General features: G+C 35.2%; 2 protein-coding genes across 4 annotated transcripts in view; one reads left to right on the top strand and one right to left on the bottom strand.

Annotated features, from left to right (window-relative positions):
* The window catches only part of LOC130647074 (uncharacterized), an 87,564-nt gene that overhangs the window by 5,444 nt on the left and 68,393 nt on the right, over positions 1–13,727 (top strand). The gene's annotated exons all lie outside the window — the stretch shown is intronic.
* On the bottom strand, positions 2,277–8,649 carry LOC130647075 (uncharacterized). Of its 3 annotated transcripts, XM_057452800.1 has the most exons (4): positions 8,331–8,649; positions 6,941–8,249; positions 3,714–6,498; positions 2,277–3,544 (listed from the first exon to the last, which is right to left on the bottom strand). In XM_057452800.1, the coding sequence occupies exons 2-3, from the start codon at positions 6,954–6,956 to the stop codon at positions 5,963–5,965; spliced, it is 552 nt and encodes a 183-aa protein (XP_057308783.1). In that variant the 5' UTR covers positions 6,957–8,249; positions 8,331–8,649; the 3' UTR covers positions 2,277–3,544; positions 3,714–5,962. The 3 variants fall into 3 exon arrangements, with proteins under 3 accessions (XP_057308783.1, XP_057308781.1, XP_057308782.1); XM_057452798.1 differs by having other exon boundaries at positions 3,714–8,249; XM_057452799.1 differs by having other exon boundaries at positions 2,277–8,249.

Raw genomic sequence — 13,727 nt, 5'->3', positions numbered from 1 at the left:
ATATTGGCCATTACTCGAAACTACCCCTAAAATCTCTATGAAATCCTTATAATGGGGAAAATATAATAACTCCTGTTAGGATTATCCTTAGAACTTGAAACTTGCAACACAACTTTGTTTCATCAAGAAGAATCATTTCGAATAATTTTGACACGTGAATAATCCGATTTCCCGATTTTTTCATATTTTACCCGAAAATCGGACAAAAACGGATTTTTGGGCAATTTTTTATTCGATCCATGTAAAAACCGGAAGATATGTTAAAAAAATTTTATTTAGCTTTCAAAAACTTCAAACAGAATGTAAATTCGCTCTAGAACAAAAGTAATTATATTTTAAGCAGATAGTGGCTTTTTTAACAATTTTCAAGCTTCCCTTGACGTCACAGAAAATGTGCTGACGCAAGCAAAAATTTATTGCCACCATTTTTTTCCTTTTATGACGCACTGTAAGTGTGCCAAGTTTGATTCAATTTAAACAATCCTATGAAAAGTTATTGAGGGGGGGCGGCCCCCCCCCCCCCCCCCCCCCCAGTCATAGTATGTTCGAAAAACCCCGGACCGAATAGGGTTAAGGCATTAAAAGAGTTTTTGGTATCATATGAACCCCTTAAGGTTTCCAAGTGCAACAAAATAATTTCATTTCGGCCGGTCAATCACCATCTAAGAAGAGGCATACAAAGTGTCCAGGCCTTCTTCACCTTGCTTCCGATTGGAAAGTACTGTCAGAGTTAGATTCCGTTCTAGTTGTTCCACCATACATTGCAATAACGCAACTACGCCCAGACGTCTTATTAATATCCAGTTCTTCCAAAACTGTAATTGTGGTAGAACTGACTTGTCCATGTGAAGAGAACACGGAATTTTGGCGCAAACGAAAGCTTAACAAGTATTCTTCACTTTGTTATGCTATGAAAAACAATTGATGGATCGTGCATTTCTTTGCCATTAAGGTGGGTGCAAGGGGTTTCTGTTCAGAATCAGTAAGGACCTGTTTTCGTCGCCTTGGTTTCCCTAACAAGCCTTTACGTTCCCTATTAAAATCCCTAACTTTTACCTCCATGAGTGCTTCTTTTTACATCTGGATGTCTCGAAGTTCTACCACTTGGGTTGAGCCTGAAAAGGCCCAAACCATTCCTGAAGTTTCTTCTGTTACAAATATGGAATGTAAGAAATCAAAAACCCCTGATAAATCTTCCGCAAATCACACAAAATCTTGTAAAGTCAAAAAACCCGAAAAACTTGCTCCAAAGTCTTCCAAAACAACAGTCGCATTGCCATCTAACCCTGATTTTAGGAATAGCGGTCTTAAAAAACTTGGGAAACACATGTTATGCAAACTCAATCTTACAATGTTTTTATAACCTTCCAAAAGTTAGAGAAGCCATTTCTTTCAGCAAAACAACCTCAAAGTTAGGCGAAGCATTTGTAGGTGTTCTTCAAAGTTTGGCTGTTTCTAGAAGTCCAGTTAATCCCTCCTATTTTGCGTGCTATGAAACATCATATCTCAGCCGCGAAGGGAAGTGCATTTAATATCTTTGCTCAGCACGACGTCCCCGAGGTTCTTGAATATCTCCTACCTGGTCTGTCATTAGACTTTCCATTTCTTGGAAGTCTTTTTAGTATTGGCATCAAGACATCAACCACTTGCAATTCATGTCATATTACCAGCTCCTCAGAAGTTATAGCACCATGCATCCAACTTTCTCTGCACCCCACGTTAAAATCTTCCTTAGATAATTTCTTTGAAAGCGAGGAGTTGTCAGACACCAATGCTTACTTCTGCCATGTTTGCAACGCTCATCAAATCGCTCATCAAAGTTGAAGAAGAGGTAGTGTCGTGCGGTTCCCATCTCATTTTACAGCTAAAACGTTTTTCCAGTGCCAACGGCCTTGTGTCAAAAATTGCCTCTCGTATTAATGCTTACCCTGGTACCCTTTCCATACCTTTTACCGTAGATGGAGAAGTGAAATTTCGTAAAAATTTTCAATTAAGGGCTATTATCAACCATTGCGGAAACTTAAATAATGGTCACTATACAACCATAGCCTTCGACCAAATGGTACACAGGTGGATACATTGTAGGTGCTTGGAAATTAAAGACACGATTCCAACGGAGTAGTTAACAATCTTACTCGCTAAACAAACAAAATACAAGGCGAAGTTTAAGTAACAAATAACACATGTAACATGATATATATATTAGGAAATAAACACTTACTAGAAATATAGTGGCGTAAGCCAAGCCAACTACAAGTGAGAGAAAACAACTGAAAATAATGCTCAAATGCAGAACAACTCCTGTGATGTACGAAAGACTAATTTCACTCAACAGCGAATTTATTACTATAATGTATGTTCGACCCTGTCGCTACATGTTGAAGACTGCTAGCACAGAAAAAGGATGTGCAAGATGTGCAAAACAAAACAGACTCAAGGGGAAAATTTAACTAAAAATAGTACCAAAATTACAATTATTCTTTTTACATAATTAACACGGGACATCACAACACAAAACTAACGAATATAATGCATCTCGTACTCCACCGCAGAGCGAACTCTACAGCAGAGCACAAACGGGACAACACAAGGACAACACAAATTACATAACAAATATAAATTTCAATACGGCAGGAAAATACATTGCAACGATAGAGCAGTAATTTTCTGTGATGACCCCCTTATTAACAGTCACGAGTCATATGTTTTCTTTTTAGAAGAGCTGAGATAGGAATATTTTAACCGGAATGAGTCAGCAAGGGGGCTTGACTACACTCAGTCTTGTCTTTGGAGAGTGACGACTCCACTTATTACCCCAGTCAATAATAAAACAAAATCAAATAAAAATTAAGTTAGCAAGGGGGTTTGATCATACTAGGTCTTGTCTTTGGAGAGTGACGACTCCACTTATTACCCCAGTTAAAAAAAAAGTATTAGCAGGGGGGTTTGATCACACATGATCTTCGAGGTGACCCAGCTAGACATCCAGGGCACTTTTCAGAAATATGGGTCGAAACCTACCTGCCCTTAGTTAAAGTTCTGTTCATCTTTTCAAATGTGTTGTGTCCTTTTTATTTTTTTATATTTTTTAATTAATTCCTTGTAAAAAGGGAGAATTGTGCTTTTAGAGGCATGTTCTCTAGAGGAGTACAACCTCTAGCTTATTTCCAAAGACCTAACAGGTTGAGTTCATCATTGCCGTGGCTTGCCACCTCTTTGTAAAATATTTTCTTCCTAAATGCTCCAAATTTAAAGAAGCGACACATGGCAGAGTTTTCATCGTGTGATGGTCGAACTATGCAGCATAAAAATATGCCATCAATGCAGTCATATGATGCCAAAGACAAAACAGTGTCCTCAATCATTGTAATGTTACACTGACGTTCAAAATAACCAAGTTGCATTTCCTAGTAAACGGAACCTCCCACTCGATTGCCTCAATACATTTTTCCAACACCTTTTCGGCATGCTGAAGGCCGTTGCATGATAATCAATTGTTTACGTTTGGCAACGTTTCTTTTATCATCAGGCCCGAGGAGGATATCTTAAGCAAAAATAACAAAAACATATATATGCTATGTCTTAATTATTTACAGATGAACTTTCAGCAGAAGTGAAATAGCTAATTAGCTAATATGGAACTAACAAAACAGGTTTGTAGTAAAGTCATTGATTTTTTGTCATGATTCGATATATGTACTAAAAATTCTCACCGAACATGATGATTGTGACAAATCTTCGGCCCTGGCATATCGTCCAGGTGATTGAGGATACTCAGCCATATATACCTACTAAAACAAACATGAAGAACAAATAACAGAGCAAATTCCCACAGCTTAGGATTACGATAGGGTCTATTACGTGCGCATGAGATAGTTAGTAATACTCACAGTTGGTGGGAATTCACAGAGCATGAACACTTTATTTCTCACTAAGTTTCGAAGGAGGTTTCAAGTAAAACACTTTTCACTTTTGAGCGAAAAGCAAACACTTTGGCGCCCCATAATTCAATGGGAGAGTCAGTGAAGGCTTGTTTTATTAAGATATTTTAATACAGCAGGAAAACAACAAAAACAAAAACTAATACAAACTGAAAAACCACTATATGCTGTCCACCATCGCTTCTTCTTCTTACAGTAGTCTACCGTCAGTTCTCATGTACCATCTTTGTTTACCTTTACATCATATTTTATATATAGTATATATGTTATGGTATGCGATTGGAGTCTCTACTTGTTGTGTTCGGTTGCCGTTGTATTTTTCTGCCTCATTACTGTCAATGTTCTTAGGAAAACCTTGCAAAAAGGGGGATTTTGCTTTTTAAAAAAGTCTTTAGAGTGTTGCAACCTCTTAACTATATTAGAACCAGCTGTCATTAGACAAAAAACATCATTACAGCTAGCTGTTTTGTCACCTCATCATCATGATCGCAGCTGGTAGCATGCTCCTTTTTAACGCAAGAAAGTCAACAAAGTGGGATGGATGGAGATGGATGGAGATGGTTGAATGATAATAGTAAATTAGTAAGCACGAAGTATTAAATATTTATTTATTTGGAACTCTCTACTCATAATTATATGTGTAACAAATACTAGGAAGTGCAACTTGGAGTTAGCTAAGAACTGGTTAAGACTTTTCAAGTAGCTTTTAGCCGATCCCCACATTGGCTTCTGGATGCTTTCTTTTCTTAATAAATAAAGATTTTCACCACAGCAACTAAAAGTGTAGCTATAGCCTATAGCTAGGCTAAAAAGTAACTTAAAAGAATGTTATAACTATAGCTACCTATATGTTAATGATGAAGTGACAAAACAGCTGGCTGTTGTGATATAGCTTGTCTAATGACGGCTGGTTAGATATTATAGAGGTTGTACCTCTCCGATTCGGAATAATTACAAAACCCTCCCTTTTAACAAGCATGCTGTCAGAAAAAATACATTAACCATTAAACAGGACGCGTAAAACAGTGACAAAGCACAAAACACTAATAAAAAAACATAAAAAGACAACAAACAAAACAATTAGGCAATTCAAACTGAATTAATAGGCACACGTAAAATAAATAAAACTATCCTTAAACGGATAAATCTTAGAATAATTCCTAACGAAACAAATGTAAACTAAAGCAGGCAACAATCTGTGTGCCAGGACTTGTGAACCTGGCTGTAGCTTTACACGTGTTAAGGGCGCGCAACACTCAGCCTTACGCAGATCATTGCTGTGGTGGGTCAACCTAATGAAATTGCCAGCTTGTCATGACTGGGGTGATGTGCGTGTGAAACCACGAAGACAAGGTAATAATATCAAACCTCTTTGCAAAGCTTCTAAAATGACTCAAAGCAGCAGGATCGTCAATCGTAAAGGCAAAGTGAGCAAACTCTGCCTCCCTACTGGACTGGGGTAACAAATGGGACCGTCAAACCCAAAGACAAGACAAAAAGTATAGCCCCCTTACTATGCTTCTTACAGGATCTCAAAAGAGAGAACGGAGTGAGCAAACTCCTATATCACGGTAAACTAACCGGCCAAGGATTAGCTGGGGTAAATTAAAACTGCTAGGGAAATTTATTCCCTCCCCCAATTTGATTTTATGGCATGGCATGGAAAAAGTTAAGTCCTGGTAAGAAATAGTATGCAACAGGATGAATTGTTCAAGTGAGATGAATTGACTTCTGAAACGCAGTGGTCATTGCACTTAAGCCAAGTGTTTCGTTGAACTTTAATAAACGCCCAGTAATGTCTTGATTTTAAGGTACCTGAATGGTTAATTGTGGCGATTAATCTGCACGTGTTGCTAAAGGAAATTTCATCAGTAGGGTGAGAAAGCACGATTAATGGTGGTGTTTCGTAGGCAGACTGTTCACCGATCTTGTATCTTTGAAAGAGGAACCTTTAACTCAATGACAGATAATATTATAACTTATTTGCTGATACAAATATAAAAGAGAACTCCATAATCGATTCATCTTACAAAAAACTGCCACACCCCAGTTGTGGAGAATCCTGGATAACCATAAAAATCGTCACATTCAAGCCGTCCACCACCTTTTAAATTTATGTGAGCCTTATATGAAATATAGAAGAAATGATCATACAATCGAATAAGTTGATCTGAATCCAAACTACCCCAAAGACCTGTTTCTCCCCACATTCCACACGTAGATGCAAGAATAGATTTGTCGTTATTAACACGGATGTAAGAGCCACATGAAGCCGGTTGAGTATCGGTTAATCCACTTAAGTAATCCAGCACGTCGTATCCCCTGTAATTGTTTACTGTTACAATGTGGATGGTTCTGCCGTGACTAGGTTTGTGACAGTACACGCGGAGTTGGGTGAAACTAATGATGTCTCTGAGTTCTTTAAAACCAGAAGGAGTTAAGAGAAACTGATTTGTTTTTCTAAGAGATGCGATACCGCCAGATATTTCACTTCCGATGAAAGACTTGTCAGGTAATGAACCGTCTTGTACTGCTTTACCAATTCTTGTCCAACCTCCTAATAAACAATACGTGAAAACCTTCGTAAGGTGTTTTTTATAATACAAGCGAGAGAAATGTAATTTTAATAAAATATTGCGATAGGGGAAAGGCAGATCCTTATCTTTAAAATAAAATCGCATTATAATGTTTCTCCCGAAATATTTAGGAAATACATCATTGAATCATAAATGACATCATTTCTGTTAATCGGTTTCCTTAAAAAAGCTACTACATTTTTATGTTCCTATTATCCATATACATTCTCTTAGCAGTATTAATAACAAATAAATATAACAATGCACAAGAGAATAATTAATGCAAAGCCAACCAACAACATGTTAGACGTTTTCGAACTTCGATATTTAAAAAAGAAGATATCATAAGCTTCAATAAACGTTAAGAAGGTCCATAAAATTTAACGCAAGCAAAAGTTATATGAGATTACACAGCTTATTTACCTCCGTAAGTTTCCATATCACAGTATACAGAAATATTTCCATAGTCGTATTGTAAGGGGTAAAATCCACTCTTTGCATTTGGAAACTTTTCCTTCAGCCATTTACACGATTCCACAGGATCAGATTGACCATAAAAGACATTTCAAAGCAGATGGTTATTAAACGTATTAAAAATTACTGTATTCGGATAATTGTTAAGTTAGCAAATGTCTCTCCTCACGAGAAAATTCACAACTCACAATCACCCAAATAAACCGTGGACGTAACAAATTTTAGAAGCTGTTTAAATGTTAAATTATTGCGCTTTAAATCACAAAGACATACACTTAGCTTCGAAAAATGTTTTTGAAGGGGAGGTTTTAATTGCAAATAAAGATAGTGTCGCATGTCTGATAGGTGTTATAAACTTAAACTCACACTTAAACTTAAAATCACACGTCATCGTTTCCTTAAATCATAAATATATCCATTAAAGATTTTACTGGAAACGCTTTGATAGGTGTTCCAAACCTTATTAACCTGAAATCACACGTTACCGTTTCCTTAAATCATAAATATAAATCATAAATATAAACGCTTGCATGGTAGCATTAGCTTAAAACCTGCCGTTTTCATCTTGTTCATGCTTTTTAAATTTTTTTACATATTTACAAAGGTTATCTTTTTAAAACGACTGTTGACATTTTGGAGGAAAAATTATGTGGGTATATGACAGTTTTGGTTAAAAATTTCCAGGATTCCAGGAGAGGATGGTATGTTTGTCCATTTATATTGTGCTGTTTTTTGAAATTTTTTGGTAATATAGACCACATGCAATATACCGAAAGAACAAATTATAATAGACTTTACTGTAGGCTGTTGTGTTAGCTGATGTCCTTTCATATTTTGTGTTATAAACTTTTGTTGGGGAGAAGTTACTGTAGGTGTTGTCAGTTTTGTTAATCAAAAGTACATGATCTTATATATACATATTTTTCATCAGTGTTTTAAGCCGTACACATCACAGGAAACAGATTGAAAAATTTATTCAAAATATCTATTTTTATACGCGCTGCTGTCGTCAGCAAAACAACTAAAACATAAAGATGTATTTTCCAATGTGTTTCTGCCTAGGTGAATTTTTAAACGGGCCCTTTGGACTAGTTATTAATATACTGACAAGCGTAGTTGGACAAGTGTATATGTCACCTCTTTCACAGTTCTCTCCATAGTATCCATCAAGACATGTGCAGTTAAATCCTGGAGATTCACAAATATCCTCGCAATAATGACCTTTACAAGGTGATAAGCTGGAACAAACATTACCAACCTAAAGAAGCGACAATACGACTTAATACAATACTAGCACTAAACTAGACACTGAATTGTGCATGGTACAGTCGTTGTTTACCTCTTTATTACCAGGATCAGTTTCATAGTGTGTCCAATCAACTTCGCTAGTTGCATTGTTGCCACCATCAACAATTGTACTTTCTAACAAGTCGCATTCTTTTGTTACGTCGTTGTAATTTATGGATTGACATGAATCATGCAGAATACATTTCTGCACACATTCAAGGTCATCTTTTACATTTGAAGTATCTAGTTTTCCAACCAATAGTCGGGAATTTTTATACACCAAAGAAAGATCGGAATAGAATGAACAGGGAAGTCGCAAGATTTTTCCACTCGCCGACAAGCAATTGAATGCTAGTAGAATTGAAATGCAATACGATCTATAAGATCAAATTAATGAGTTGCTATACGCCATAAATAGGCTGGAAAAACTTGACATCTTTTTTTTTGGATACGAGCGTAGATTTTGAAAGAGAAATATAAAGCCAGCTAGCTAGCCTTATGTCATTGCTCTTCTTTTACGACTTTAATTCATTTTAGTTTATGAGCTTTTTATCCTAGCCGACATTCTTAATTTTTGTATTATTTTCAACAATCTGATTTTTACTCAACTGCGTCTGGGGTTTGTGGCAATCTTGTTGTTCGCTACCTCGTCCGAGAAAGTTGAAGTAGCCAAATACAATTTTTTAAAAAGATCTACGTCATGCTATATGCACCTTTGACTTTCGTATAACCTCTGAGAAAAACCTAAAGTCAATTTAATAAAAGCAGATTCTACCTGCGCGTTGTTGGGTTGCACTGCATGTTTCTCCTCACTCGTTTTCAATCAGCGGATAAATATTTACGAAAACAATCCAGTTTATATCCTGGACTAGTCTCAATTTAATTATTGAGTTATAGTTTCCATCTAAAATCAATGTTATAACGTCAGATGTAGATTTATTCGAAGCTTACTTTCTACAAATAAACAAGTTGGTTTCATACGAACGCATTTCATACGATTATTATTTTCTGACAATTGACAAGTGATTGTTCCATGTTTTATTTTCAAAAATAATTCAAGTAGTGACTAATTTCTGTTGTTTTTTTCTTTAAATGTTGCTTTCCGCAAGTTACAAGTTGACAAACACTCTCTTGAATCATTGATAGTTTGATTGCACAATTCTAAACATTTAAACCTTATGCACAATATTTATAATTAATTGGTTTGAAAGAGAAAAGTCGGGCATGCCTTTAATGTTATATACAGAATGATGAAAACGAGAATAATGAATTATTAACCTAGGGTGTGCTACTGTGAAACAGATTTTTATTTGCCTTTTTAAAAAGGTGGTCAAAAACCTGAATTAAAAGATGACTGCGGTATTAAAGAAACGATTCATTAAAGAAAACGTTTTCATCAACAAAAAAATCTTACTGTTAACATTATGCAAACAAATGCCTAAAAATGTGTCCAATGAACTTTTTTTATGCACGAATCTATAAAATATAAAGTCTAAAATTTCGCCAAAAATTAAGATGATATTAGGACGTTTTAAGTTTGAATTTCTTCATACACTATAGGAACAAAACAATGCTAAAATTACGTATAAAATTACTAAGAAACAATTTTTTTAAAAAAAGTTTTTCGCTAATTTTGTCATTTTAACGTTCAAGAAAAAAGATGACTTATGGATCTATGTTTTCCGGTCCTAAAAGTAAGAGTTTCGTACGAACACAAATTTTAAGCTTGAAAAGTGTAAAAAAATAGAAGCAAATTCAGCATCAGCTGAAATTTGAGCTTTGAAAATTAAAAGAACATGTAAACCAGTAACAAAGTTAACTACTTACCTGCCTTTCATTCTTCTTTTGCTTTCTTTGCCTCTGTTTCACAAAGAATAAAAAATGATAGAAATATTTTACCATATTCAGTAGAAGAAACATTTCAATCAACCATACAATTATTGTAGTAATAAAGACAAATTTTGTTGCTTAGCTTTTTTATTTATTTATTTAACTACCTTATAAGTCGGAGTTTTGCAACGCAAACGAAGATAATGTTTCTAAAAATTGTTTTGCATCATTGTATTTGGAAAATTGAACTCGTGTTGCGCCGCGTTTTGTAATGAATTGGCTCGTTTTGTAATAAAGAAGCTGACTCGTTTTACAACAAAATGTCTTATTATATAATAATCCTATTTTACCAATAAAAGCTGTATTACAAAATAAGCTTAGTGTCCCGATGAGGTTAAATGTCCTACGTTATCCAAGTTATTTTAGGCTACGTTTCCACAGCTACTGCTGTCATTGACGTAGCCTAGAATAACTTGCATGTTTTGTTTATATTTGTTCAACTTCGGTTTAGCTGAAGGTCAGACTGCGCGTTTAATACAGGTAAACGGTGTTATTGTGCATATAGGCGTAGTAATACCGTATTTAAAAGAAACTTTATTGCAATTTCCTAAAACAATCACTCAGCAATTTATTTTGCAGAATCAGTTTGCAATATTTATTGTTAGTTTAAATAAAAACACATTCGAAAGCCTGTGTGATATTACAGTAAAGGGTGTTATTTGCTACTTAACACTGCATTCAGCATGCGAAAGGTTAGTTTTGTTGCAGCCCCTGTACTTGGCTACTTTCATTTTTGTCCTGGAGCTAACAGCAGCCACAACCCCATGTAAGTAGAAATCAGGTTGGAAAAGATAAGATAAAAATAAAAAATGTCTCCTATGATAAAACTGAGTAATAACCTTATAGGAATAGCAATAAATAAGTCTAGCTAGCTATCTGACTTTAGGATGCTACCTCAAAGTCTTCGTTCTTAACCCAAATCTTAAAATTGGTTTATTTAAGATGTATATATGGGTAGAAAACGTGACAATATGTTTACCTTCACATGAAGTCCGTATACAAAAGCAACTATTACAAAAGTAAAAGGCTTTTGGAAGAAAAAAAAAAGGTAAAACAGAAACTCCTTAAATCTAACACTGACCGCAATCACAACTTGATTGCTTCCATCTTTTTAGACTGTTTTTTTCGTCATTTTCTGGAGCGTAAAAAAGTTGAAGTGCTGATATGATAATGAACGAGGGCAAAAATAATTTAACAATAAGAAAACCCAAACAACAGACTTGACGATTGGTTGATTTATTGATAAATTCGCAGCTGCATGAATTCAAACAAAACAATATAAAATCTCTTCCGTACAGTATTAAAGTAGTCCTTATCATCGAGTTTCCGCAACACGTCTTTTTTATCTGGCTTAATCAGGCTATTATTAAAGCCACATGTAACTGCGTGACCCGACGTTTAACGCTTAGAAACGCTTAGAAAGAACCGCAAACGCATCCAGGTATACTCTTTAGTACAGGTATGCATTATGTCGTAAATCTAGTAAAGCGCATATAACATTATAGTGTTTCCACAACTTAAGCAGAAATAGGGCGCTAAGTACAGGTAAACCATGTGGCACATTCGTATATGCGTGATATATTTTCAAAAAAACTATTGCTAAATCGTACTTCGCGAAGATTTAATTTCTTGAATCAGATTTTTTTTAAACTTTCGCGAGGATTTTATTTCGCGAATTAACATCGCGAATTAACATTGATAATGAAATAATAATGCTGTTAATTTTTTCTCCCTTAATGGGCAAGGTGACACAGGTAACACTTTTACGTATAGTTACATTATTAAGGAAGTTATTGCCAAAAATCTGTGTGTTCCTGCCTGGACAGGTATTGCTACTGCATTTTTGCACAATAGTAAGACTGTCCACTTTCTTTTCAAGTCACCAGTGCCTGTTTCAGACGGCTGTACAAGTAAACCAAACCAATAGTAATAGTAATGCAGTATTTCTATAAAGGTAGGACATCTTTAATTTAATAGAGGTAGCAGAAAACTTAAATATGCCTGGGAAGCAATTGACAGAACGTTTAGGGATATATAAATATATGTAATAGTGAAATCCCCTTTGCAGATAAAGTTACTTATTAGGGATGTGATTTCTGTCAAGTACGCCAAGTTGTAAGAGGAACTGAACCAGCACAAATTGTAAAAGTTTTTTTAAAAAGCTCAAAAATCTTGACGTTGACTCGAATTTTTCTCCCACGCATAAGAGCTGGAGAAGGAGCTGGAGAAGTCTTTGCTGAATTTCTTTTAAGCCTTAGTAGTCGTCAGGTGGCACAAAAACATCTGAATACAGGTTGTATTGAAATTTGCCATGGATGCGTTTTGCAAAGTGATCAAAATAATTGTTATTTCTATCTTTAGTGAATTTAATGAGGCGCAAATTTCACGTTGTGTCATATTAATCTCAACGAGATTCGTGACGATGCGCCCACATATTACAATATCGACAATATTCAGATGACCAGGAAGAAATTGATTTTTAACCAATGGAATTTATTAATTCTTAACTCCAAGTTATATGTTCGCACATAAATTAAATGTCAAAGTTAGATGTGTTGTAACGTTGTTAAGACATCTATCTCTTAAACAAGGTCTTTGTAATGGTACAAGGTTAATGGTTCGCAATCTGCGTGCAAATGTCATCGATTATTAAATTCTGACTGGTATTCGTAGAGGTGATTGTGTGTTGATATCGAGTGTCCTTCTGTCCAAATAACAACAATCTACCCTAAAGTTGATATGAATTTACATAAACCTTGCTTTAGTCATGGCCAACTTTTTGGCATTTTAAGTTCTCGGTTATTTCAAGCAGTACTGGTACAAGCAAGGTTTAACCCTGAAAATATTGTTTTTCCACAATTACTGAAAATTTCTTTCGCAACCCTGGGTCCAGGTCCAGGGACCGCGAGGGTTTACGCTGGTGGAACCGGTCTAGGCAACCTGCACGTAAAGACGGGCAAGATCGATGCTGATACAACCGGGGCGTGTACTATCAAGGTGAAATGATGTTTAACGGTAACCACTTTGATACTTATTTCACTCCCCTGTTTGTCAGTGATCGATATTACCCACATTTCAATTTTATTTATCTTTCATTTTTTTAATTATAGTTTCATAATATTTCTGGTTTTATTATATAGTATACATTAAAATTCAGCACTATGTCAGTCTTCTTTATAAAAGCATAAGAACCTCTAGTTTGGCTATTACAGAGTACTGTGGTTTTTATCCTAGAGTAGAAGGCGATTACAATAAAAGTAATCGTCTTTGTGCAATGATCTCACGTCGATGTTCTTGTTGTAAACTTTACTTGTATTAATCGTACTTGTACATTATTCACGATGGTTTCTCTTATAAATCTGATTGAGGGGTCCATGTTTACGTTAATGAGGGATAAATGACTATTTGATAAAATGTTGTAAACTTGCTGCGCGCTTGTTTTTATAAAAAAAATTGTTTGTAACAAGAGAGAAATCAAATCAACCCACTAGATAGAGTTCAATATTCTTTTTAAAAAGATATAGAATAAAGAAAGTTATATAATAGAAATTAACAATTC

Source organism: Hydractinia symbiolongicarpus, chromosome 6, assembly GCF_029227915.1.
Source record: "Hydractinia symbiolongicarpus strain clone_291-10 chromosome 6, HSymV2.1, whole genome shotgun sequence".
Taxonomy (NCBI): Eukaryota; Metazoa; Cnidaria; class Hydrozoa; order Anthoathecata; family Hydractiniidae; genus Hydractinia; species Hydractinia symbiolongicarpus.
This window is presented reverse-complemented; position numbering and strand designations above follow the sequence as displayed.